We start from the raw sequence: 27,875 nt of genomic DNA on the forward strand, positions 1-27,875 counted from the left end.
CTCACCTGTCCCTTCTCAACCAGTAACTTCTCCAAGTCTTCGATTTTGGCCTGACACCTCAGCAGGTCAGCTTGTAGCTGCTCCCGAGTCTGGAACGGAAAGGATCAATAAGTGAGCGGGTCACCGTGAAGGGATGACAGAGGAGCAGCAAAGACTGTGCTGTAACCAGGCCTTGGAAGCTCATCCACGCACAGGCTCGGAGGTGGCCTGCCCGGCTGTACACATGCAATTTTTAAGAATGTTAAGGTCTGGAGACATCGATGGCTCTAACCCTCTCAATGTTATAGATAATGACAGGAGCCTGGAGCAGCGGTCGGTGTCTTCAAGGGGGTGAGTGGGCCAGAAGGTAGGCGTGTCAGGGTTCCCCACCACAGCTTTCTGATCAATTCAGTGGTTGCCTTTATCAACACTACCAGGCATGTTTCGTGGGCCTTTGGTCGTCTGCAGTAAGGGCTGAAAGCCAAAATATCTCAAGGAGCAGGTAGGTGTGTGAGTCAGGGAAGCTCACTACGTGTGGGGTAATAGGGGGCGGTGAGGACTGTGGCACACAGTCCGTCTCGGGGGAAATCACCACCCGCTGCAGTCGAAGCTGCTACCACGTGGAACGGGAAGCTGGCTGCTGCCAGGCTGAGAGCGTTCTGAGCTGCTGAGAGAGATCAGGAGCCTGGGTTTCTATGATGTGAAATCTCCTGACTTTTAAACATTGGCAACTAGATGAAACTTCTAATAAAAACCACACGATTCAGCCCAAACCATGCCCAGCCCTTTACCTCCTCTGACATATCTAGGTTATAGGCTGAACCCTTTACCGTGGCACAAAACGCTTCCGTTCCCCCCAGCCTCAGCTGCCACCGCCGACCTCAAGGGGCTGCTGCAGGGATGAAGTGGGGAATGTGCTGGCAGCAGTGGGTGCTCTCTGGGGGTCCCGTTCCTTGCAGAAGGGAGGGCAGGCAGCTGCTGGTCTACGGGACTCCTGAAGGTGGGGTCAGGGCCCGTGAGTGGATGTTACTGGAAGGCAGAGCTCAGCCCCACACAACGGTGGGCGCAGCCCAGACCTGGGTGGCCAGCAGGGACCGGAGTGCCTTGAGGGAGCACTCCCCCCGCCCCCCGCCGGCGACAGTCCCTGCATCGGCTCTGTGGGGTGTTCCAGGGCTTTCTCAGCCTGGGAAGGGGAGGAGGGGAGTCTACAAGGCCACCACGTCTGTGATTTCGTCACTGAGTCTTAAAGTCTGAATGCATTCCTGCAAACAGACGGCACACATGATGTGTGCTAGATGACAGTATCGTTTCTTCTGGCAGCTCCTGCCGTCCGGCTGAGGACGGAGAGAGAGCACTTCTGAGGTCAGGCGCCCCCCAACACCACTCAGAATCCCCTCCAAGTGTCACAGGCAGGGCATAGAGACCCCGGTGGTCCACCCAGCCCCTTGTGGCCCGTGGGCCTGCTACACTTACCCGGGCCTCTCTCTCGGCATCCAGCGTCCCCCCGACCTGCTCCTGAAGCAGGGCATAGGCCCGCTGCAGGGCCTGGTACTCCCTGGTCAGCTGGCAGAACCTCAGGTCAGCCTCCTCCCTGGTTGTTGTCTTGGCGTCATGGAGAAGAAAGACATAAGGAAGCACGTGACTTGGTGTGGCTCCCAGCACGGGCCTCCACTGAGACAAAAGCACACATCCAGCCCTCACAGCGTGGCCAGCAATTACTTAAGGAGCCAGTCACTGCTGGGATGTCACTGGGGCCCTAGAGTGACAGGATGCCAGAGGAGACGCCATCCCGATCATCGGCACCCTTCCCAGGAATTCACGGAACCCTGGGGATCCTTGAGTCATGGGCAAGGGAGAAAGGGCAAGGGCGCCAGGGGCCAGCCCCTCCCACCAGCACTTCTCACTTGGGCGATTTCTCTGAAGGAGACAACCCCCAAGGAACACAGAGGTAGAGGACTGGATGGGCACTGATGCATCGTTTGTAGTCGTGGAAAGTGGGAACCACCCGTTATGGGGGACCCATCACATTAAATGCCCTGTGCGTCCACGTGAGACGTCCCGTGTGCTCACGAGAGATGGGGATGCAGAACACCGTGTTTGGTGCCCAAAGCTGCCTGGTATGTCCTGGTGGTCACATGTGTCTGGTACGACCATGTTTTACTCGGGTTTCCCAAAAGAATTCAGCTGGGGGCGGGGGTGGGCACGTGGGTAAGGACCAAGCTGCCCTTTGCACCTTCATGAGGCCAGCTCACTCAATGCCGCGGTCATGACCCTGGATGTGCGCGATGATTGGGTGGTGACCCGGTGGGAGAGGGCTTCCAGTGGTTTCTACCGCCCTCTGAGCTTGCCAGCACCATGCGGTTTCTCTCCTGCCTGACCTCAGCTTAATGAAAAAGCAGTTCATGCTGCTTCCACTAGGTGGTGTGCCTGTGTGTGCATGCACCTGGGTGTGTGCGTGCATGTGTGCGCCTGTGTGTGTGCATGTGTGTGCCTGTGTGTGTGCATGTGTGCGCCTGTGTGTGTGCATGTGTGTGCCTGTGTGTGTGCGCATGTGTGTGCCTGTGTGCATCTGCATGTGCCTGTATGTGTGCGTGCACGTGTGTGTGTGTGTGTGTGTGTGTGTGTGCGCACATGTGCACAGGGGGACCAGGGACAGCCTACCACGCAGCAAGTGTAATTGCAAAGTTAACAGCAAGGCGACCACAGATTTCCTCTGTGAGATCAGCACTGGGGAAAGGAAGGGACCACCACAGGCTGCCAGCACCCCTCTTGCCAGTATCAGAGCCCCGCCCAGTGGGGGCCACCTGTCCTCGGGTCTACCGGCTGTGATGACACAGGCCCTGCAGGCTTAGATCTTTAGGCGGGGCAGTAGCAGGGGCAGCTGTCAGGTGCCGGAAGCACCCCCGTGGCACCTCAAATATGGGGTTGCTTACATCATCCAAGTCTTCCTCCGGTGTAGCTGGGGCCCTGTCCGTCCTGTCTGTGTTGCAGGATGTTTCTGACAATGTTTCCGAGTCCACAGACTCCTCATCAAATCCAAAAAATGTCTCCACAACATGCTTCTATAAATTTAAGGCAAGGTGCATGACATCAGGAATGGACACAGAATTGTGGAGGGCCCCTCCCTCACACCCCAGCCCATCACCCCCAGGGCACAAGGGCGACTACACACATCTGTGCCCTAAAGGCATCCCAAAAGGCAGCTGGTGGTGTTTCTGATGGACTGGGTGGGAGAGGAGGTGACCGAAGGTGGTGGAAGGGTTGAGGGGGGGTTCTGCAGCAACACACTGGCCTGACCCTGGCTCCTTCTGCAGCCACTCAGCCCCTCTGAGCACCAGCTTCCTTCTCCATCAGACAGACGTGGAACCCCCACCTCACCCAAGAGCAAGGTCACGTGTGGGCTGTACCCAACATGCTGACCCTCGATGGGTAGGGTGCGTGTCCTACTAAGGAGGGGCGGAGGGGCAGCGGGGCCCGGTGAGATGTATCGTTCTACACACCAGACACAGGGAAAGGCTAAAGGGGCAGAGGGTCCAACGATGGACCCCGGGCTCTGACTGGCTGGGTGAATGTGTGGTCCAGGTCCTCAACTGGACTTGCACTAAAAGGCAAATTTTTTTTTTTAAAGATTTTATTTACTTATTTGACAGAGATACAGCCAGTGAGAGAGGGAACACAAGCAGAGGGAGTGGGAGAGGAAGAAGCAGGCCCATAGCAGAAGAGCCCAGAATGCCTGGATCACGCCCTGAGCCGAAGGCAGACGCCCAACCGCTGTGCCACCCAGGCGCCCCTAAAAGGCAATTTTAGTTTAACTTTTTATTACAGCAAACTTGGAACACTTATAAAATTAGAAGGAACAGTGTACGGGACACTCGTGCACCAATCACTCAGAATCAGAGGCAATTCTGACACTCCGTGTGCCGGCTTCCTGGTTAACCTCCCCAGCACTTCTCCCACCCCAAATACCACGATATATGGGGCTTCATTCAGCCATGTGCGCATACATTCCTGCATTCATTCAGCAAACACTCGCTGAGCACTTTCTATGGGTCAGATGCTAGATGGGGCCTGGGGAACACAACATGATTAAAACCAGGCGTCCTGTCCTCTCCGCCACAAGGACCTTCTGTCCCCTTGGGGGCTGCAGACATTAACTGACAATCACCAGATCAACTTCCCGGGTTTGAGGAACATTGGCTTTTTTTCCCTTCAAAATAGCCCCAGAGAAGGATTTTTATTTGTGTTTACAGTTGATGAATGCTTTTCCGTAACTAATTCCAGAGCCAAGCCCCAGGCTCCCCCCTGGTTCCTCCAGAACCCGGCTCCTGCCAGAGCCCCCTCCCCACTCCTCATCCCACAGAGAGCTCAGGGTGCACCTTGCTCGTTGAGGGGACCCCCCCAACTCTGCTTATTGACGCTGGCATATGTCTGCCCTCTCAGGCGCCCACATGTAAGAGAACCCTGGCTGCTACCATAATTAATACCATAATTAAGAAATAATTCAGCCATCAGGAAGGAATACGGAGACAGTGACTACTCTGTCCTCTTGTACAGCTACCGTTTCTGGAAAGGTGTTGCTGGAGACACGCAGGAGGACAGGGGTTTGCTCATGAGGGGTGAGATTTGGGTTTTTGTATTCCCCACCGTGGCCCAGAGCCTGGCACACTCAGTAAATACTGATTCTTAAATGCGTATTTGTGAACGTGTCTTTGTTAATGAACTCAGAGCTAAACTAACTTGTTTGCCCACAAAGAGTTTTAGGCTTGCACGTGACAGCCCTTCCCCTCCTTCACACAGACAGCAGCAGCTGGGCAACCCCCTGGTCGAAACCCCAGGTGAGGGGCGCCTGCATTGGTCAGTCGTTAAGCGTCTGCCTTCGGCTCAGGGCGTGATCCCAGGGTCCTGGGATCGAGCCCCACATCGGGCTCCTCTGCTGAGAAGCCTGCTTCTTCCTCTCCTACTCCCCCTGCTTGTGTTCCCTCTCTCACTGGCTGTCTCTCTCTCTGTCAAATAAATAAATGAAATCTTCAAAAAAAAAAAAAAAAAGAAAAGAAACCCCAGGTGAATTTAGCAGGTAGAACTGTGGGGACCTATTAGGCTCCGTCGATTTCAAATGATTTCTTCTCTCCAAGTAGAAGCTGGAGACAGTCATATATACTCCAATCTCCTCTCCAGAAGAGAGACCTCCCTTGAATTCAGGCATCGAAAACTCTCCAGATGATTCCCAGGGAGCAGTGAATGGCCGTGACTTCCTGATGGTGATGATGGCACCTCCAGGAGCAACAGGTGTATAGCACTCAAAGCTCTCTGCACACATGCACCTCACCTCCCTGAGCTCCAGGCTCCTCATCTTTCTGTGCAGCCATTCACCCAACCTTATTTCTTGTAAACACTGCTAATTGCGAGGCCTCTGGGGACAGGACTGCGTTTGCTGCCGTGTCAGCTGGCAGCCAGCAGGGACGCACACGCACGGAGCTCCAGGAACCATCCCGCCATGCTCTCTCCAAACCATTAGGACGCAACACCCCCTGCCAGCATCCTGGACCATTCTGGGGGCTAACGACTCAGTGCTCATTACCCAGGATGACCTGCTTCTTGAAACCTCTCAGGAAGGCTACTTAGGTCCTCCCTCACCGAGCCCTAACACAGGGCATTCTGGACAGATGTTGGCAACGTGCATTTAGAGTAGCGCTGCCTTTGTCGACAGCCTCTCCCCAGAGCCAAGTGGAGCCCCCAGAAGTCCAATGTGGCCCCGGAGACCAAGACTCCAGGGAAGCAGGCTGTGGTGTGGGAGGCGGGACGCAGCTTTGACGGCCATCAAGCACAAAAGAACACTCCCATCATGTCCCTCTCCCAACAGGAGGTGATTCCGCAGACCCCGGGCACACACAACTCCCCCAGCGGCAGCAGGTGGCCGAAGAAACCCCCAACCTCGTACAACGTATGGGTGGGATTAGTTTGTTTCCTCGAAGGGTTAGTTTTTTAAAAGTGATGGTATTGTACGGGAAGCCGAAATACACCACAGAGATTTATGCCTTTGTTAATAAAAGCAAGATAGAAAAGGACATTTTCACACTTAGAGTGAAAATCTGGGGCTGTCTTCTTTGACGCCATTGTGACCTCCGCCTGACGCCGCATTTTCAGAATCTATGTGAAATAGCACCCTTCCCCAAGGAAGGACAGAATCACCTAGAAAACACTGTTTCCTCAAACGCTCGGCTCTTTAAGAAAGAGTCAAGCACTGGGACAACTGTCAGGTTTCCAGAGCTGTCCACCTTTCTCGGATTCCCTGGGGAGCCCCTTATTTCCCAGGAAATTTCCTCAGCTCCCAGCCGCACGCCTTCTGGGGGCTCACTCCTCCAGATTTCCGTCTTCTTTGCCCCCAGAGTCCTGCCTCGCCCACGCCCTTTTATAAACCAATCCAAATTTTTAAGATGCAGCTGGGACAAAAATGGAAAACAAATGTGTCTGCTCCGTTTCCACCTTGAACGTACAGAGGTGCTCTCTCTCAGCAGATGGAAAGGCACTGAAGGCGCACTGCTCCACGGACTGCAGCCTCCGAGCCCCCTTGCTCCTGCCTCCCCACGTCCCTTCCCTTCCGACAGCTGCCGGCGCACGCAGGGGCTCCCCAGGCCGGGTCCGTCCTTTCTCAGAACCCGTAACAGTCGCCCAGAGGCGGCCACTTACCTTCATGCTTGTAGGTCATCTCCTGGCAGCCGGAAAAGTAAAGGCACACCAGGGCACAGAGACAGAGAAAGAAGGAGAAGTACAGCACGAAGAGGATGTACTCCATGGCCGGGTGCCCAGGCAGAGCCCGCTAGCCCGAGGGCGCCCGGTGGGCCCAGAGCAGCCTCTCTGGCACCTGTTTGCAGGCCTTTCTCCAGGGCTAGGGGGAAGCACCGCTTCTCCCCCTGAACGTTCTCCTCCTCTCCACCACGCCCGGCCCGCTGTGTCCGAGGCTTCCTGCCGACTCCCGTGCCCGTGTCCGGAGCTCTGTGCCCAGCCTCCGTCGGCAGCACTGCCAGCTCGAGGGCAGATCCGGGGGCTGAGAGCAGCCGGTTTCCAGGGGCCGGGCTGGCACTGTCATCACCCAGGACAGCTTCCCCACTGGTGCATTCTCCGGGGGCCATCCTCCCGGCGCTGCCCTTCCACAGGCCCCGGGTCCCTGGGCGATCGCAAGGCACCTGGGAACAGCACTAGCAACGGTGACGCGGAGAGAGCTTTCTTCAGGACCAGAGCCAAAACCCAGGAGGCGCCCCCTGCCGCGTGTACCTGGGCACGTTCTCTGCTGTCCCCCGGCCACCCCAAGTGTACCCCGGACTAGCTAAACTCATGGGCTTCTCGGCAGTCTGTCCTTCAGCTGTTTATACAGACTGACCAAGGCAGGATCCACACCTGGGACACCCACGGGAGCCCGCGTTTCTTGGAGAAGCGGCTCTCAGCAGAATAGCAGAAGTAAAATCCCACATGTTGGATAAAATGGATAGATAATACCATTAAAAAGGAAAACTGCTATACTTGGGAAGATATTCAAGCCATGTTAAAAGGCAAAGGACAATCACAAAAAGAAAAATATAGACAATCAAGTTCCTATGTTTATTTCAATTGTAATAATGCTTGATACTCTGACCTTCCAAAGTATCCATGATATGAGCTTTGTAACCACATCATAGCGCCCACTGAGCCTTCACTCATGTTTCCAAATGAGCTGCTCCCCCACCCCCAGGCAGAGTTGGGACTGGTTCAGGGATGAGCCTATGACCAAACTGAGCCAAGGAGCACCAGCTATGGGACTCTTGCTGGAACTACTGACGAGAGATGCCCTCTGGCCACGGAAGGTGCTAGGCAGGTATAACACCAGCTTACAGGGGGCACCACATGGGGATAGCCCGTCTGAGAAAGAGGCCAGCCCATGGGGAAAGCAGAGTAGAAAGGCGGAGAGAGACAGGTTCCGGGCAATATTGTGTAACCGTCTGGATCCAGCTGCCTCTAGACTTCTCAGCTATATAAATTCCTTTTCTTTCTTAAATGGCTTTGAGTTTTCAACACTCTCAGTAAAAAGAATCTTGGCTAATGCGGGAGGGGGAGACAGTCCTAGAAGCCATGCTATCTGCAAGCTGTCGATTTCTGGGACAAGCCTAAAGCTTGTTTCTCTCCAAGCTGCCCTGCACCTGGATCCCCGAGAAAAAACAGAGACCAACTTTGCCTGGTAAATGTATTCCTAGCCCCAGAAACCATGAAATGTGTCCCATCCTGTCAACTCGTGGACCTACTAAGAGCCTCACGTCTGCCAAAGCTCCCCAAGAGTGGAGACACCCCTCTGTGTCCTGTCCCCTGACATTCTGCGGTGCCTGTGATGACGGCGAGAGGGATGAGCGACAGGAGGGGCTGAGAGCTGCATTGCTGGCTCTCCACGCAGCCATCTACCCCATTCAACCACCAGCATCCTCTGAGTCCTCCTGGCACTGAGCCGCGGGAGAAGCAGATGTGGAGACTGAGAATAAGGTGCTATGCCACGTGCTGGGACAGAAGGAGCAGAGGGCTGAGGAGCCCAGAGGAAAGGCCTGCGCATGGGAGGGGCAAGGCTTGTTGGGAATGGGGACAGTTAGGCCGAATCTTGAAGAAGCGGGAGGCAGTGAACAGAGGAGGGGAGGGGCACTGACCCGAGCTGGGGTCTGTAGATGAGGTGGGATGGCAAATCCAGAGGGCTGGAGCCAGGGTGTGCAGACGAGAACACAGCAGTGGGTGAGCAGGGCCTGATCCCCAACAGCCTTGAGGGCCAGCCAAGGAGCCCCATCTTCATTCCCTGGAAAATGGGGAGCCAGTGTAGGGTTCTTAGGAAGAAGGTGGCAGGGCCAGACTTGTGCCCCAGCAAGACCTTTCTGACAGTTGTGGAGGGAGGAAGACACCGGAAGAGAGGGGCAGCCAGGGAAGCGTTGCCACGACCCCAGGACAAGCGGACAAGAGCCTGAGGGAACAGTGCAGAGATGAGAAAGCGGAGGCCTGGCGGCACAGGCGTGGAATCAGAGAGCCTCTGCCTCAAGGCCCTCCCCCCACACTGGTTCTGGGGTCCCCTCCTAACACCAGGCAGGGGACCTGGGGGTACAGAGCAGCCTCCCAGGCAGCTTTTCTGCTGAAGACTGAGACTCACCCCCACACTCATTTCCAGTGTTGGGGTTTCCTGCCCCATTTGAATACAGTGCCTAGAACCACCCTAACTTCCTGTCTATTCCAAAGTCTAGGTGTGACCTCGATGTCCCTGTGGTCATTGCTATGCCAGATGAGGTGCCCTGGGCAGGTCCCCAGCTCTGTTCTCCATCCTCCCCCCACTGCTCAGATGCTGCCCCAGGTCAGGACATATGGACAGTGTGCATGGCTGTGCTGCTCCGTGGCCTGGGTGTGACCCAGGATGCAGGTTCTGTGTCTGCACAATTGTCCCCATGCTTTCCCCACAGGACTGCCGCACGCAGCCCCATCAATGAGGCACACGCCATCTAGCCACACCTCACTCTGGTGAGGCTGGCTGGTGACAGAGCCTCGGGCAAGGACAGGCCAGGAACAAAGTCGAGTGGAAACAACCCTACAGGGAAAACAAGATTCCTCTGGGTACGTAGAAATAGAAAGCATGGCACCTGACGACAAACGCCCAGATGCCCCAGCCACGGAAGGTGGTGCGTCCTGGCTTCTGTACCAATGCAGCTCCCACCACGGAGCAGCAGGCTTGGCCTTGGGGGGCACAAGGTCAAGTCTGGATAGGCCCTAAGAGTCTGATGAGAACAGATGCAGGAGCCACTGACCATGAGTGACCTGCCAGAAAGTCATCGGGCATCAGCTGCTTCCTGGTGACAGCAGCCCCGGGGCCTTTCGGGGACGAGGAGCCCACAGTACTGACACTTGGACCCAAGGAAGGGCGATTCTTCCCATGGCGCTCTGATGTTTCTCAGCAATCTTCCCAGCCTCTCGAGAAGGATGGCTACCGTCTAAAGGGCATCAGAGCTCACCTCGCCGTTACCTGAGACAGTCTCTCTTTTGAAAAAGGTGACATGAACGAGAACCAGGGAAGTGAAGAGCAGGGCCTGGGTATCTGCATTCCACAGACCCTCCAAAGGAAAGCTACTGATGTAAGGGGAACGGAGAAGGAGAAATCATCATTTATGGATCCCCGACTACATGACAGACCCAGAGGCAGATGTTCCATTTAGTCTCCTGGATGGGATGATCGCGGTGAGAGCCAGGACACAGGCTCCCCGAGGTCGATGCCACATGGCCAGGAGCCGGACCAGACTCTCATGCGGCTGTAGGCTACAGCGTCTCAGTCTTTCCCCAGAACCCAGCCCCACTTTAACCAAGGGGCATGAGCCAACCGTGCTGACCTTAGCCACACTCATGTGCTCGGCTCCATACTGAGACATGACTCCTTGTTGCTGGGCAGCAAGTTTTCAGACCACAAACCCACCCACCCCGAGCCAGGGGCTCTGTGTAGTTTCATCTGTGATGCCAGTCCTTCTGCAGAGCAAGCCCGCCCTCCCCACACGGGGTCTGGGGAACCACTCAGGGATCTCCTGCTACTCCCCATGGGGGGCTGAACTAGCAGTGTCCTGGGGCAGAGACGCCCACACCAGTCCTGTCCCCAAGAGCACAGTGAGACTGTCTCAGCAGCCCTTGGGGTGTGAAGGTTCCCCTGGGATGAGGACATCGCGGCTCTACCATCACCATATCTGTAGCAGATTGGGGTGTGGGCGTGGAACTGGAGAAGCCCCTTCCAGGGGACATGCCAAGTCCAGGGACTTACAGAAAATTCTGGCACAAAAAATTGTGCCAAACAAAGGCCTGGGCAAAGTGGTAAAGCCCACAGATACACAACGGACAGAGCTTGATGAAGGCGTTTAAGGGGATAAAGAAACTACTGAATCCCAGCAGCCTGTGGGAGGGAAGAGAGGGAAGCTGCCCAGGCCCGAGAGATAGCCCTGGTGTGTGTGTGGGGGGGGGGGCTTAAAAACCTGCTCGGGTCCCCTTCTGACCCCAGACAATGCCAGGAGAAAGTAGGAGCATGTGGGGGAAACTGCTCTATCCTTGAATCTTGAGAAAAAGAAAAGAGGGTGTGGGTCACAGAAACAGTAAGTGGAAAAGACCCTGAACCAGCTCAGGAAAATTCCCACGGAGACTCCCAAACTCCGCCTTCTAGGGGCAGTGAACTACTTCACGTAGTGACCGAACAGAACACACCCATCCTTTGAGATGATCCAGCGTCGTGCAAACGTACTTTGCCAGTAAAAGCAACTTGCTCATTCAGTCAATGCTATCCAGGGACACCTACTCTGTGCGAGACAGTGAGCGGGGCGCGGTGAGCGGGACACAGCTCCTGCCCTCCTCACCTGCTGTCCATGCAAGCCTGGCAAAACCCAACTCTGTTCTAGGCCTTTGTGAAGTTCTCTTCCCACAAACACATTCAGAAATTGGGAAAAGGAAAAACAGGATCCTTCCTTACTCCACGAATTCTGATACAGGCTTGAAAAACGGAGTCGCAGCTCACCAGTGGGTTTCCCGAACACCCTACTTAGAAGCTTTATGGGGTGTATAATGCCACAGCACGTCTGGTTCTTCAGTCAAGCCAGAGGCCTTTAGACTGTTGCTTTTTCAGCATGCTCCGTGGTGACCATGGCGTTCACGCACGTTACCGGCAGCCGTGCAAAATGACGCGTCTCTTCCGTACAGCACAGGGCGTCCCATGTTCTCCCCCAAAGCCTTCACACCCCTGATCTATAGCCCACCTTCTGGGAGTCTACCCATGGGGACAATCCAGACCCTGGACGCAGCTTCCGGGACAAAGGGAAGCCGCTGTGGGGGCATATGCGGAGGCAGAAGGTCCAGTCACTTCATGGAACGGTCACACTCAGGGACGACAGTAGACCTGGCCCAGAAGGAGTTGTCTACACAGGCATAAACACACTCACTCACCACGGCAGCACGGAGAGCCGCTGGGAGCTGAGAGCTAACATGCCTGACCCAGAACAGGAAACAAATTTATGGCCCATCTACTGAACAGAGTATGTAGACATAAAAATTTGTATTTATGACGACAGGGTCACCACGCAGATCCATGCTTCATAGTACAATGTTAAGGGAAAAAAAAAAAACAGAAAGCAAAGTGGATTCTACAGTTTTAGTTATGTTATTAAGAAAAAGGGGACAGCACGAGGGCTCCGGGTGTGTGTGTTGGGGGGGGGGTTGCATTAAAATGCCAGCACAGATCACCTCTGACTGTCAGGCGGTCCCTGCTGCTGTTACAGTGGCTCCACAATAAACAAGTTCTGCCCGGCCACTTTCTATGTGAGTTTCTTTTTAAATTAATATTTATTTATTTATTTGAGAAAGAGAAAGAACAGGCTGAAGGACAGAGGGAGAGCGAGAGTCTCCCGCAGACTCCCCACGGAGCACGGAGCCCGACGTGGGGCTCAGTTCACGACCCTGAGATCACGACCTGAGCCGAAATCTAGAGTCAGACGCTTAACCGATAGAGGGCCCCCCAGGCACCCCTCATTTCTGCGTTTCTGGTGTCAGTGCGTAGAGACCTGCCCTTTGTCCACCTTGACTTGGTGGTACTTGGGCTTTGGAGCCCAGACTGGAGTTTGAGCCTCTGCCTTGTCCATTCACTTTGTCTCTTTGAGCTATTTCTATACTGTATGCCTACATGATTCCTATATCCGTCAAATGGGAAAAAGAACGCCAACCTCACGGGCTTGCGTGGTATATACATCACCACTTTGTCAAGTGTCCACGTTCAGCCCACAGATAGATTTTATTTGGGCCACAGAGTGGATTCTAACAATTGTGCCAACATTTAAAATCCTGAGATTTTTATATAAAATAAGGTGCTTTGGGGTGAACTGGGTCCCCCCAAGAAAGACATGTGGAAGCCCTACCCCCAGTACTCTGTTAACATGAGGTCATAGCAGATCAGGGTGGGCCCCTGACCCCATATGACTGGTGTCCTTATAAGAAGACAGCCATGGGACGCACAGGGCGGACAGCCTCTGACAACAAGAACAGAAGTTGGGGTCATGCAGCTGCAAGACCAGAAATGCTAAAGAGTGCCAGGAAATCACCAGAAGCTAAAAGAGCCCAGGAAGGATTCTCCTACAGGTTTCAGAGGGGCCACAGCTCTGCCCCAACCTTGACTTCGGACCTCTAACCTCCAAAACGATGAGACAACGTGTTTGTATTGTTCTCGGCCCCCTGGGTTGGGGTACGTTGTTACAGCCGCCCCAGAACACGCATACGGAAGGGTCCCCACTTCTCTGGGACCCCCGGAATATGTGACACCACGTGCTGCTGGGGGCTCAGTTTGCCACAGGCACCAGCGCTCCCTACCGTCACCCTGACACGAGAGCCTCGCATCGGTGGTACGGACCGGCATATCTGCACCGCGGTTTTCTTTAGAGAAGAGAATATTTCTCCAGGACCATATCTCTACCCCAAGATAAACCCGGATGGGCATCCAGTTCAACAGAAAGGAAAGCAGGCCCGAGTCTTTGTGGCAGTGAAAATTGTTCATGGGTTTAAATGTGAACGACGTCTTTTTTTTTTTTAACACCTGCCCCAATTTGTTCTTTTCATTCCAGCCTGGTCCCTATGGCGTCCGAATGCTCCCAGGCCAGCTGTGCTCTCTCTGCAGGACATCTGGGCACTGTCTCTGTAAGACCACATTTTCCAAAGAGAACACGGTTCTGCATATTCCAGGAAAATCCCAAAGCTCCTGACCTTGTCAGAACAGGATATAAGATGTTACAAACCAAGCCTGAGTGCCCTTTAAATCCTTCAAAAGGTCTAAGTATTTATGCTTTTAATTTTGGGTGAGCACCCCCTGAGGCCTGCATACAGAATCCGGCAGTAAATTTTCCATGAATAAGTTACAATCGCTGGCCAAGGCCATAACTGGTGTTGCTTTGAGAGACGCTGTAAGGGCTTTCTCCCCATCAGACATGCAGAGACGTGAGTGTCTCTGCCTCGAGGGCCCCCTATGCATTGCTCGCCTTTCCCCGCTCCTGGGCCATCCGCCCGGCAGCCTGGGCAGGGCCACGAAGCAGGGCAGCTGCGCCACTGCGGGCTTACCTTGGGGGGCTTCAGACTTTTCCCACGATGTCTTTTGGAGCGCAAGAGCCGTTCCCTCTCCTAGAAGGAGACACAACTGTTGGCATTTGCAGCCAGGTCACATCACATCAGCCAACCCCCTGGCCTTCACCCTGCGCCTGCCTGTCGGCACCGGGTGTGGATCAGTCCAAGTTCTGAGCACCCGCGTGACGGCTGCTTCCTAGAATGGCAAGCTACACGGCCACCCCGTTTACTCAAGTCCTTAACAAGATTGGGACTGTCTTGAGAAAAATCCCCAAATCTGCCAATGCTGAAAGCCCAGCCTGTCTGCTTTGGGGGCTGGAAGGTGTAAAGCACCGGGCAGTGTGGATGGCGACCACAGCCCAGAATGAAACAGCTTGTGGCTGGGAGCTCAGACTGAGCTGGGACCAAATCCCCGTGGGCCTCCCCCAGACCCGGTGACACACTTTACTCTTCTGACTTCAGGTTCTTCCCTTGCTCTGTGGGCCTAGAACCTACCATGGAGTGCGGAGCCTGTGGCTGCCCGCTGGCCACCGTAGTAGGAATGGCGTGTGCAGAGCAGTAGAAGGTGTGGCAGCCTTCGGTCCCAGGCCACACCAGGACACCTCTCCCTCCTAACCAAGCCCTGCTTTTCCCCATGGCTGCTCGGAAATCCAGAGACAAATCTGGTGCTTGGTTCCAGCCCCTGTGGTCCACGTATTTGTCCCTCCTCATCTCAGTGGATGTGAATGTATTTCCTCCAGTCTCACTGATTTATTATTCCTCTTTCAACTCTATCTTCATTTTATTGAAGGTGTGTTTTCATCTTATGCTGTATCAAATCTTTGTGTAATGAAGAAAGATGAGAGGATGGATGGAAGGAAGGACGAAGGGAGGGAAGGAAGGAGGGGAGGATGGGAAGGTGGATGGATGGAAGGAAGGAATGAAGGAGGAAGAAAGGAAGGAAGGGGAGGGTAGAAAGGTGGGTGGATGGAAGGAAAAAGGGATGGAAGGAGGATGGGAAGATGGGAGTATAGATGGATGGGAGGAAGGAAGAAGGGATGGAAAAAAGAAGGGGAGGATGGGAAGGTGGATGGATGGATGGATGGATGGATGGATGGGAGGAAGGAAGGAAGAGAGGAAGGGAGGGAGGGGAGGATAGGAAGGTAAGTGGATGGAAGGACAGATGGATGGATGGATGGATGGATGGATGGATGGATGGAAGGAAGGAAGGAAGAAAGGATGGAAGGAGTATGGATGGATGAGAAGATGAATGGAAGGATGAGGAGGAGAATGGATTAGTGGGTGGAAGGAAGGAGGGAAGGAGTTAAAGAGAGAGGAAGAAGGACAACAACGTGACCTTGACAATTATGGTCAAAGCTTATCCTAGAATTTTGATCACTGGTTTGTCTACTCTTTGAAGACCCATGAATGGAACCGCCACATTGCCTCGTGGGCAGTAAGAACACACTTTGCTTCTAAGAGCCAAGAGAAGCTCATACACACGCTCGCTTGTGGTGCCCGAGCAACTTTCACAGACAGCTGGAGAACTCTCTGGATATAACACTCCACCTACTAAGACATGCTCACCCCCTCTTAATCTTACACACACGCAGAGGCTTAGCAAGCCCTTCAAATTCTAGTGTGATTATAAGGTTCAGGCTTTCAAGTTCATGGTCTGCGACAACTGAGCTAAAAAAAAAAAACAAAAAACCAGACATCTCGGGGGAAAATCGTGCCCACTCTGCAGAGGCCAGAAGATGCATTCTCAAAACCGATGCCGCCGCTTAACGACAACGAATCAGGGAGAAGATGTGAGAAAAAGAGTAGCCATGGAAACTGCTCCCAGTTTACACAGACTCAAGGTTGCTTTCTGGCCCAAATAAAGCGGGGAGGAGCCGGGATGAGCTCGGGGAGACCCTGCCCACTCTAGCAGCGCCCCTAGAGCCCCCACGCCGTTCCTGACCCGGTGTCACTTGGCGCCCCCCGAGGACTGTCCCCGGGCACAGACGTACCAGTGACAGGTCGTCGATGACATGCTGTTGCTCCAGGACCTGCAGCCGCAGGAACTCGATCTCCTGCTCGTCCCGGGTCAGGCTGAGGTCGTTCAAGGAAGTGTGTCGCTTCAGAGACGCCTGCGCAGACAGCTTTTCTTTCTGCGGCCAGAGGGAGAGAGTCCGGCGGGGCTGCTCAGCCGGCAGCTTCGTGACAGGCCAAGGGGCGTGAGCACAGGGATACGGGATGGAAGGAGGGATGACAGCAGCCGGTCCCCAGGCCAGAGGAAGCAACAGATACAGACAGAAGCCAGCCCGGGGCATGGCCAGCAGGGCCCGCTGCTGAGAGGAAGGGCTGGCCCCGCACGTGGGTGGGGGGGTGGTCGCCCAAACCGGGCCCTGGAAGCCGGACAAGGAAGCTGGGGAGGCGAGCACGTCACCGGTAATCACACCCTCGCACCTGGGCCTGCTGGGGGACCCCAGGACGAGAGCCTTGCTCCTGCAGAGTGTCAGTCTTGCCGCTGTAGATGGGGTGGCTGACCTCACTACCTTGGGCCACAAACCTCAGACTCTTCCACAGACGATCAAAGACCAGACACCCCCTGACCACAAAGACCAACCACTCTTGCTGGCGAATGCAAATCCCTTATGCAAAGAAAGCACCTGGAGCAGAAACGGCCATAGCTTTCACCTAGTAAGCGTGCCCAGGAGCCAGGTAGGCTGGGAGGCCTTTCTCTGCCACCACTCTGTCCTCCAGACAACCCCCAGTGCTGGTATTGCCACCCCCACTTTCTGGACGAAGGCACTGAGGTGCAGGGAGAATGCGGGGTGCGTCTGAGGCCACGGGGCGGCAGGCAGCAGGGTGCAGGTACAGCCCCAGCTGTGGGGTGCTGCCTGGTGTCCTCCCTCCGGGCACAGAGCCCGAGCACTGTGGGTCCCAGAGAAGCGGGAGCACAGGGGTGGGCGTGGGCTGAGACCCCTCATGGGCTTCCTGGAGGAGGCAGGGACTGCAGGGAGAACATGGACTGGAAGGGTTGGGGCTGGACAATCCCAGACGGAGACCAGAGCTCGGGGCTGGGGGTCCCCATGGCCAACGACTCACCATTTCCACATTTTCCCTTGTGAGGTTCTTGATTTTCTCCTCCATCCTCTGGATGCTGTGCAGCAAGTCCTCATTCTTCTTGTTCATTCGCTTGTTCTTCTCCACCAGGGGCTTCAGCTGGACCTCGGTCTCCCGGGAGCGTTTCAGCTACGATCAGAAAGACATGGAAGGCCGGTGGCTCTAAGACCCAGTGAACTGCTGACGTCACACCATGGAGGCTGACAGGGATCCAGCCTGGGCCTTCCTGGGACTGGAGCTGCCACTGTGAGGACACATTTCCTGGATGCTACAAACCCCAAAAAGATCCCGCAGACACCTGGCTTCCAAACACAGTATCCTACCCGAGGCTCAGAGGGCTCTGGGGGAGGCAAGAGGAGGAGGCTGCAGCCCAACAGGAAGGCCCACAGATCTGCCTCAGGGCCCCCTGTCCACTAGTCCCCACGGTCAGGAATCAGACGCATAAAAGTCAGTCCAGTGACCTAGCTGCTCCCGGCCACCATCCCTCCCCAAGTGCAGACCTAGCAGAAACTCTGCCTTCTTCGGACAGCAGGGAAGGCCTGGGCCCCACGCATTGCCAGACTGTGTGCAGGGATACAAGGATAAGTAGGGTGGGCATCAGTCCTGGAGGTGATCCCTGAGTCTCGACAACCGGTGGGGCATCCCCTTCCAGTCTCTCTTGTCTGATCGGCATCGGGGGAGCCCCTCTTGGTGCTGGTGACAGGGATGGTACAACGGGGTGCCCTTCCAGCAGATGGAAGGCAAAGACAGGAAAGGAGGTACAAACACAGAGAGACAAGGGCAGGCAGACGTTCTGGGCGGGGAAACCACACCCCCAGAGGTTCTGAGTGGATAAGAACACAGCTCTCTTGGTGCAGCGGGAACACAGAATGTGGGGCGGTGGGCAGAGGAAGGGTGGGCACCGTGAGTCCTGGCTTAGGGAGCTGGAGAGCTTTGTCATTTAGTTTCCACCCCTGGCCCTCGAGGGCTCTGAAGCAGGAGCACTCTGGGGTCAGGTCTGCCTTCCAGAACAAACTGTGGTTAGTCTTGCTGGGTTTATTCATGCCTCCCACCAACCCGAGGAGGTGGCCCCCATCCTCATCTCACAGAGAGCCTGACCGCAAAGAGCTGGGGCGCTGTGCTCCTAGCCACATAGAAAGTGCTGGTACCGAGAATCAAGCACAAGGACTGACCGCAGATCCCTGATTTGGGGGACCAGGCTGTCAAGGAAGATAAAACAGTTGGGGGAGCACCTGTTCAAATATAAAATGGACCTTCGACCCAGAAGTTCTTCTTCTGGACATCGACCCCAAGCAAAGGAACCGGGCAGCCGAGAGATCCTCCTAGAGAGGAATGAGTGAATGACCCGGTAGGTCCACACCGTGGAGCATGAGCTGTGGGCCGCTGAATAGACAGCATGAGTCCGCTTGTCCTGATGGGCGGGGCTGTAACCCATAAAGCAAGTTGCCGAACAAGCCAGAGGGGACAAAGCCCATTTGTAACCGCAAAACAACAACAGAAAGACCCTTGGTGGGTGTCGATATGTTTCCATGAGCGTTAACACCATGTAAGAACCGCCCCAAAGAGCTAAGAGTAGTTATGTCATGATTTTAAGCTCAAAGCGCTGGCTAGCTGGTCGATTTTTGCTTTAAACACGTCGGGGTGCTCCGAATTGTTTCGAGCAAGCTACATCTGTTTCTATCTTCTTAGTAAACCGCTCTGTAGCCCACTAGGGGCCTTTTTTAGTTCATAAATATTTAAGTGGAAAACGTACATCTAATATTTGATGTACGGTCTGATTAAAGCCATTTAAAAATATGCCTTTAAAAATACTTGCAGGAAATGAACTAATCTTGATCCTGTTGAAACTGTGAAAAGGTGACATTCATCAACACTGTTCATCTCCCATGTTTTTCAAATATGACATAGATGGACTCACTTTCATAATAAAATTTAGAATCAACAGGAACACGACGAGGCGTTTGTTAAGAAGTTTATGTACCAACTCCCACAACGTAAAAATTCAGCTGTTTATCCAGCAAGTTTACACACAGTCAAGAAGCCGTTCTTTTTACTACGGATTTATATGTTTAACCCAAAGTCCCTGTTCATTATTTTAAAATTAGAAATCCGTGAACTATCATGCAAAAGAAAGTAAACAGAGATGCAAAAAATTTAAATGATCCATAATCATACCACCTAACACAACATCCCATGTCCAGCACGATGACGGTGTAGTTTTGTTCTCGAAACTGCTTGTCATTTAATTTACTGCGAGCCCATTTCCAAGGCAAATAAATAGGATCTCTATTGCCATTCTTAATGACAGCACGCAGCGCACTGCACAAATGGTCCGTGATTACGTTGCCCAATACTTGAGTATGGAACAAGTGGGCTTTTGTTTTGTTTCGGGTCGGTTCTGGTCGCCAGCATAAACACTGCGTCGACCACCCTCTCCACACCCCTCACATCTCTGACTGTTTGCTCAGGATAAATTCCTGTTGAGACAAAGGGCAGTTGCAGCTTTCTTCACGGACCGTGTGTTAGATTTTTAATCAGAGATTAATGAAAGAAAGTAAAGAAAACCAGAAAGCCTCCACACTAACTATGTGTTCAAGGTGGGCTTTGCGGGCCCAGGGCGGCTTCCTCGCGCCCTACAAGGCACCATCTGTGTTTCGGGGGGCTGATTACCAGTTCGTTCCTCTCGTCTGCCAGGAGGGTATTTCTGTCCTCCAGCTTCCGTATCACCGAGTTCAGCTCGGCAATTTTTAGCTGGAATCGCCTTACGTCTCGCTCGTCCAAATGCTGATCCTAAAAAAACGTCGGGATACAAATTACTCTGAAGAAGCTTGAAGGACCCCAAGCACTCCCAGAAAACCCGTGGGATGTGAGAGAGGGCTCCTCGCTGGGAGGCCCAATGCCAGCCGGGGCTCCCCGGAGTCAAGCCACACAGACGGGCACCCCAGGCCCCGCCAGGGACTCACAGGAAGACTTCATCTCCAAGTGGCAAGACTGCAAGGCCCTCCAATGGCCCCACAGAGCCAAATGTAGTCTCTGGGGACCTTCACGTCTGAGCCCCTGTCCACTGCGTCTCTCTTACAAAGGCCCGTCGTGGACACGCTAGGACATTCCTCAAGACCCGCTGGGCCAATCTTGCTGACCACTGGCATGCCAGCACCTCATATGGGATCTGCGCAGGGCATGTATGACAGACATTCAAACATGTGGTGATTGAACGAATGAGTGAGTGAATGAGTAAATGAATGAGTGAATAAATGAATGAAGGAGTGAATGAATGAAGGAGCGCATGCTGCTTCAGCCTCCTCTGTGCATGTTAGCACCAAGCTGTTGCGCCCAAGCCCTCTCCTGCTGGCTAAGCCCCTACCCGTCTGCAGGACTCCGACTTCAAGACTGGGCCCCCTCCTGTGCTCCTACCGCACACGTGGCACTGATGTCTTCATTTCCTTCTTGTCCACTGAGCTCAAGATGGCTGGAGGCACAAGCAGCCAGATGCTCACCTCTCTATCCCCAGGCCTGGGCCCGGCACGTCATGAATGTCAGCCCATTTAGGGAGGGAGGGAGGGCAAGACAGATGGACGGATGGAAGGGAGGGAGGGTGAGAGGAGGCAGCAGGCAGGCAAGGTGACCAGAAGAATGACCCATAGAAAGAAGGACAGGTGGCAGTCAGCCATGAGGCCCCGGTGCTGGCACCTGCCGCCGTCCCCCTCACCTGGACGCCCATGAGCTCTGCCATGTCCCCTATCCCAGGCGGGAGCTCTCTCTTTGGGCTACTGTGGTACCGCTCCGCCTCTTTGACCTGAACCAGCTGCTCATCCAAAGCCTCCTTCTGAAGAAGCAGCTTCTGGGTCTGACCGGTCTGCACCCCAAGTTCCTTCTCCAGGGCCAGAATCACACGGTCCTTCCCTCTGATCTCATCCATCTGCAAAAGAGAAAGAGTAAGCCATCAATCTACAGGCTCGCGACCAGGGAAATCTCTCCCTCGTTGGCCTGAGGCCCAGGAAACGGTTAAGCAGGACCATGGACGTGGGTCAGCCGAACTCAGAAAACTCGGGACACAGAGAGACCACAGCCCACGGCCCAGGCCCTCCTCCCCTGAGCACAGAGGAGCAGAGAAGTTATGGGTTCATGGACCTTTATGGCCAGCTAGATGCTTTCCAGGGGCTCATGTCAATGCTCATGTCTCTCTTACCTTAAAGAAAGAAAATAAAATCCTGACCTCAGGCCCCTCCAGCCCCCTCACCCCCCACAGCTGAACTTCTTCACAGAGTTGGTGGGTCTTATCTCCCACTCACTCCTCAACCCTCTCCTGTCTGGTCACAGCCCCCACCCCTCCATCAAAATTGCTCCTGCTAAGGTTCTCTATGCTCCCCCAGCCCCCGAACCCACAGGACAACTTTCTGTCCTCCATGCTCCTTCCCAGCATCTGGCCCATGAGCCTCTCCCACCGCTCCAGCCCTCTGCCATGAGAGCTCGGTTTCTACCTTTACAGACTCACCTTGCTCTGGCCGCCATCAAAGTCTGGAGTTTCCAAGGCCTGGCCCTCTCCCCAGTCTGTACCCTTTCCCCAGGTAGCCCTGTCCTCACCCATGACAGTAACTCCCCCACCTGCTGCTGACACCCCAGCGTATTCCCCGGGCCCTGACTTCTCATGGAGTGCCAGAATCATAGAACCAACCGGTTACGTCTCTGCTGGGGTCTCTAAAGGGCCTCAGCCTCTCCACATGCGGACCTCCAAGTGAGCCCCAGTTCGCCCAGCCCGCTCTTGTCCCGCATTGCCCAGAGGACACCAAGCGGAAGGAAGCTTACAGAGGGGAAAGCTTTGGCCCCGGGCCATACACTTGCACTGATTCCAAACACAAAGCCAACAGCTGGGAAACTGCCCCAGTAAGGGTGCTGTACTGGGTGTCACATGCCCCACCCCCCGCACCCCTCCCCACCAAATCCACGTCCTTTCTAGAACCTGAGAACATGATGTCATTTGGAAAAGGGTTGTTGCAGATATAATCAGTTAGAAGAAGGTCACCCTGCAGCAGGGTGGGCCCTTAGGCTGTGTCCTTAGAAGAGAAGAGGCACACAACACACAGGGAGATGGCTGAGTGGGGATGGAGGGCAGAGGCCGCAGGGATGGGCCCACGGGCCCGGGAATGGCACGGACTGCCTGCAGCCACAGCGGCCGGAAGCAGCAAGCCCGGCTCCTCCCCGCACCTTCAGAGAGCACAGCTCGGTGACACCAGATCTCAGACCTCCCGCCTCCAGAACTATAAGCCAATAAATCCTGTTGTTTCAGCCACCCAGTCTGTGGTCCTTCATTACAGCAGCCCTGGGAAACTGAGGCAGGCTTTAACAGGGAGAATTTCCCAAGCACTGGGGTTTCATTCATTGACAAAAACCACAGGAGTTTCAAATACAAGGATGACTCCATCATCATGGGATTTAGGAATAAATGTATTTGACTTAAGGCACACAACAAGTTCTGAAAAGTTTCGATGAAATCCGCTACGGATAAGGTCTGTTGGGTATGCTATCTGCGGTGCTATTTAATACATATCTGGGAGGGGCCCCCAAGCTCGGGCCGGTGTGGAAGCAACGTAACACTCTACTGCCTTGATCACCCAACCTACAAGTTATAGCCAGTTGAGATCAACAAATGGGCACAGTGGAAAAAGCACAGTGTCTGGGGCACGAAGTTATGGACCGGACACTAAGCTCCCACCGGCAAGCTGCGTGACCTTGGCCAAGCCACATAACCTCTCCACACCTCAGCTTCTGCACATAGAAAAGGGGACGCGGAACATCACCCAAAAGGGGGCAGAGACAAGCAGGCTGGTGGGGACCTGGGCCACAGGACCTTGACCCCACCGTTCCCGGCCCCATCGCTTGGGTCACGTCCCCTGATTTCCTCCTGTGCCTCAGTGTTCTCATCTGTGAAATGGGGATAAGAACAGCACAGAACTACTAGGGATGTTTTGAGAATTTAAACACGCTGACACATAGAGAGCGCCTGGCACGGAGCAGACATTCAGTAGACGCTTGCTCTAATGAGAGTTGTCCAATGGCACACAGTAGGTCTCCACAAACAGTAGCACCTGTCCTTCCCAGACTTTGTCCCCCTTAGGTATTTGGATATTGAGGAAATGCATGAATACTGTAGATGTTTGAATTGTGGTCCCTAAAAAGACAAGGAGATCATCCTGGATTAACTGGGTAGGTCCGAAATCCCCTGAAGAGCGTCCTTGTAAGAAGAGGAGAGGCCAGGGATGGAGAAGAGAAGCCACAGGGAGGAGGCCAAGTGAAGATGGAGAGAGGGGTGCAGCGCCAGGAGCTCAGGAGCTGGGAGAGGCGGGAGGGAGTCTGCCCTGGAGCCCCCAGAGGGGCACAGTCCTACCCACACCCTGATTTCTGACTTCTGGCCTCCGGACTGTGCAGGAATCCACTTCTGTAGTTTTAAGCCACGAAGTTTGTGGCCATGTGTTAAGAAAGCCACAGGAGAAGAATCCGAAGGCCCTTCTCACTCAGCACACTCGGTGCAGTGAATTAAAGCCGACTGTGACCTGCACCCTCTTCCTTGTGAATCATGCACCTCGAACCCAGAGGCAGACCGTCACCGCGGGCAAGGCTGGTTACGAGCTCCATCCTGGCAGCAGACGAAAGCAAGTGCAAACGCCCCCCACACACTGTGTGCCCTCCCGACGCCCAGGCAGGGTCACCTGTCGGACCCAGCCTTGGCCTCGGTAAAGCAGGCCCACGGAGTCCTCTCTAGAACCCCCCCTGTCCAGTGGTGGGGATTTAGATTGAAGTGCAGAGCCTGGCATATTATAAGCTGCGATCATTGTTGGCTGTCACCGTTAATCCGTATTAGCTCCTGGTGAACGTAAGACTATCTTATTTAAACAGCAGAGCATTAAACACTGATCAACTATAATTGAGATTCTAGAAGGGGCAATTAATACCCTCAAAATACTGGGGGGCTTTCAAGCAAAGTCCTACAGTTCCAGAAAACTCTCTGAGTCACCTTTCTTTGAGAGTAAAAAGTGTGCTCCCGTTTCTCCACTGCCCAGCCCCGCGTGACCATCTCCTGGATCCAGACTCGGGCCGCCAGGTGCGGCCCCTGAAGCCGCGGCAGAACGTGCCCATGGCTCCCCCTGGTGGCGACCCACCGGGAGCTCCCCGCCTGGGCCAAATGCCCTCTGACCGAGGAGAAGCACCTCCCGGCTGCAGGGAAGAATCCTTAAGGATGCTGAAGACATTGCTGCCCCCGCGGATGCCAGTCCAGAAGCAATAAGGAGTATGTTAAAGGAGTTCATTAATGCAAACCACTCACCTGCTTTCATTAATGCAACAAATACTAAGCCGGGTGCCCTCAATGGGTACTGGGAAACCTCTGAGCAAAACACCAGAGTCCCTGCCCTCAGAGCTTCTGTTCTAGAGGGGGAGGTAGCCAATACACATGATACGCAAGTCAACACTGCAGTGGATCAGAGAGCGATAATAAAGTGTGGGAGTCAGGAGGGAGGGGGTTGCAAGTTCACATGTAGGGTCCCCGCAGCATCCAGGCCACACGCTTGCTCTGCACAGGAATGGAGCTCCCACCATGCATGACACTAGCTCCTCCCACACAAAGCAGGAGCATTGCAAGCGACACACCTCTGGAATCCCGAATTCTGCACCTAGAAAAGTGCCCATTCCCCACTTACCCCAGGTAATGAGCAGAGGGTTTACACCCATCACCATGGGAAAGGTTCCTAGAAAAAACAGTCCCCACCGGCAGAGATGAGGTCCAGACACACATGGACAATGCAGAATGGCTTCTAGAACAGCTAGGCTGTTTGATTTCCTTAGCCGGAGTCCTGAGGTCCCTGAGAGTCGGAGACTTGCCAAGCTCACACAGCCAATGGCAGGCTCTCCATTTGTGGACTTTGTGTCTGGCTCCCAAGGCTAAGTTCTTAGCCACCCTACCCCCTGCCCCAGGATCCTGACAAGGCCACGAATCTCTGCTGTTGAGATTCCCCAACCTACGACACCCGAGTGGGAAGCCAGCTCCTGGTCTCAGCATACGCTTTAGGGAAGGGGTGGGGCTGAAGCCGGTCCAATTTCCATGGCAGCCCCTGATTGGCTCACACCACTCACAGGCCCCGCCCCCCGACAGTAACTGGCTCGGGGTCAGATTCATGACCCAGTCAGAGCCAACAGCCTGGAGACAACACAGAGAGGACCCTCCTGCTCTCCTTACTAGGAGCCGAAAAGGAGACTTCCTCTGGGCTGTGTGTGTGTGAGGACGAGGACGGGGGTCTCGCGCAGCGGTGGCATCTCACCAGTGCAACGTGAGAGTGCAGAGGCTGAGAACGACGCAGCAAGAGGCTGAGCAGAGCCTGCCCGACCGGGACCCTGGGGGGCATGAGTGCCTCCGGAGCTGTGCCCAAAGCTCATCCCACACCTTCGGTTACAAAGGCTGACAGATGACGGTTCAAGCTGGTTCGAGGTGGAATTTCTGTCACTTGCAACCAGAAGAGCCTGCCAGGGAGTTCGGGAAAGCACACCAATGGCTGCTCCTTCCTTCTCATACGCCAGTGCGAGCTCAGGACTACGTGTGTACTCACGAGACACGCTCTCTCGCAGGCTTCAGAAGACCCTCACAGTAGATGGCATGCGCCCGTCTTACAGCCCACTGAGGCCCAGAGCACAGCACGTGCCCAGACTCTCCTGAGCCTCAGAGCCACGATGCAAACGGAGGTCCACCTCTGCACAGCCACGCTGTCCCAACGGTCCCACATCCACCAGGACATCCGTCCCCGTGAAAACCTTCATCTGGCCAGCTCCCGACATGCCCACCAATGTGCGGGTAACTTTGTTAGCCTCACTTCGCCCCAAAGTTCAGGGAACAGAGAATGAAGCCGAGGCTGCAACCCCAGCAGCTGTTCTCACTCTCCTCCTTGGTGCCTGTCGTCAGGGACTAGTGTTCCCCCAAAGTTCACGTCCACCCTGAAAGTCAGAAAGTGATCTTATTTGGAAACGGGGTCTCTGCAGGTGTGATGATGTCGGTGAAGGAGAGGTCACGCCCGATTAGGGTGGGCCCTGGATCCACTCCTGTGTCCCTGCAAGAGGGGGCCGGAAACAGACACACAGGGGAGGAGGAGGCCACGTGGCGGCAGAGCCTGCAATGGCGCGCCCACAAGCCAATGAACACCAAGGATTCCCAGCCACCACCGGAAGCTGGAAGGGGCAAGAAAGGACTCTTTCCTGGAAGCTGCAGGGGGAGCACGGTCCTGCTGACCCCTTGATTTCAGACTTCCAGCCCCCATAAGCATGGGAGAGTACGTTCTGGTTTTAAGCTTGCAGTAATTTGTAGGGCAGCCCTGGAAGACTAACAGAGGGCTGGCCTGGGATCTATTAGGAACTGCTGTGCACTCAGCAAAAGGACATTCCCAGTCCCCTTTGCAACTAGGTGAGGCTGAATGAGTAAGTGCTGGCCAAAGAGCTTGAAGGGGAAGTGTATGAAACTTCAGGGAAGACCTCGCCCTTCTTCATCTGCCCTCCAGCTGCCAACCTGGGATGGCGATGTGATGGCTGGCACTCAGCAGGAATGTGGAGCCATGAGGACCAGAGCCACATCCCAAAGCCCACTCTGAGGGTAAAGCTGGGAGGTACCTGGGCCCCTCGTGAACCCTGTGGCAGCCCATTCCAGACTTTGCATATAAGAGAGAAATAAACTTCCGACTTTTAAGCCCCAGTGGACTGGGGGAGTTGTCCATTATGTGCAGCAAGGCCAAAGCCTAACTGGTCCAGGAAATGAGTCCAGAAACTCCTGTCACTGCCCCATGTGGACCATAACTGCCTTTTCTTCTTGGCTTCTCTTATGAGGAATGTTAAATGTGTAAGCAGGAGTCCAAAGGCCTTCCTGCATTTCTAATCCAATCCAGCTGATGGAGAAATGAAACACAGGCCACCTTCCAAACATGTTGCCATGAGCAACAGGCCTGCCTGAGGAGTGACATTTTCCAAACTCTGGGATATGTCCCTTGATTCTTCAAGTGGCCATTTTAAGGGAAAACCACACACACACCAAGAATACCTCCATGGAGGAGACTCCTGTTTCGTGCCAAAATGGAAGCAGACACCAAATCCTTTGGTGCATTTTAAATTACGCTCAAGTGGTCGCTTAGGCAAATATGTGTTCCTCCCCCATTCTATTTACTTTAAATATAAATTTTTCCTGCAAGAGACGAACGTAGTCCCCGGGCCTCCTGTTACAGAAATGACGAGCTGGAGCTCACCTGACTCTCAGTGCCCGGGGGCAGGTACGAGATCACGCCCACTCTGTACTCGAGGCGCAGAGATGGTAAGCGACTTGATCGGGCTCACCCAGTGAGCAAGACTGGATTCGCGCCCAGAGCAGACCTTCTCCAAGGGCTTCCCTTCCCCTGATGTGGTAATGCCCCCCCCACACACACATGAAGAGAAAAGGAGCTGGAGGTTACTTCTGAGAACTCAGTATCCATATGTGCTTCAATTTTCTATAAATTGGAAATTTCAAACCAGTGTATCTCCTCTTGCCGTTCTCGGTGCTGGGTTGGTAAAATGTGAACTGATGCTCTGCCACCAACTGGGTGACCGATCTGAGCCGGACAGCTGGACAAGGACTCCAAAAGGACACCTGGTCATTTTGCCTCCAGTCCCTGAGTCTCTTACAGGGC

The 27,875-nt window shown here is 54.4% G+C and overlaps 1 protein-coding gene across 6 annotated transcripts in view; it reads right to left on the reverse strand.

The window, feature by feature from the left end:
* JAKMIP1 (janus kinase and microtubule interacting protein 1) overlaps nt 1–27,875 on the reverse strand; it is a 106,638-nt gene that overhangs the window by 4,631 nt on the left and 74,132 nt on the right. For all 6 annotated transcript variants that reach the window (XM_040625109.1, XM_040625111.1, XM_040625112.1 and 3 more), the window contains 8 exons: nt 20,894–21,103; nt 19,855–19,974; nt 17,167–17,313; nt 16,086–16,226; nt 14,092–14,151; nt 2,913–3,041; nt 1,453–1,581; nt 6–89 (listed from right to left, as the gene is read on the reverse strand). In XM_040625109.1, coding sequence (XP_040481043.1) covers nt 6–89; nt 1,453–1,581; nt 2,913–3,041; nt 14,092–14,151; nt 16,086–16,226; nt 17,167–17,313; nt 19,855–19,974; nt 20,894–21,103 — 1,020 coding nt within the window. The remainder of the gene's footprint in view (nt 1–5; nt 90–1,452; nt 1,582–2,912; nt 3,042–14,091; nt 14,152–16,085; nt 16,227–17,166; nt 17,314–19,854; nt 19,975–20,893; nt 21,104–27,875) is intronic.

Source organism: Ursus maritimus, unplaced genomic scaffold (assembly GCF_017311325.1).
Source record: "Ursus maritimus isolate PB19 unplaced genomic scaffold, ASM1731132v1 scaffold_8, whole genome shotgun sequence".
Taxonomy (NCBI): Eukaryota; Metazoa; Chordata; class Mammalia; order Carnivora; family Ursidae; genus Ursus; species Ursus maritimus.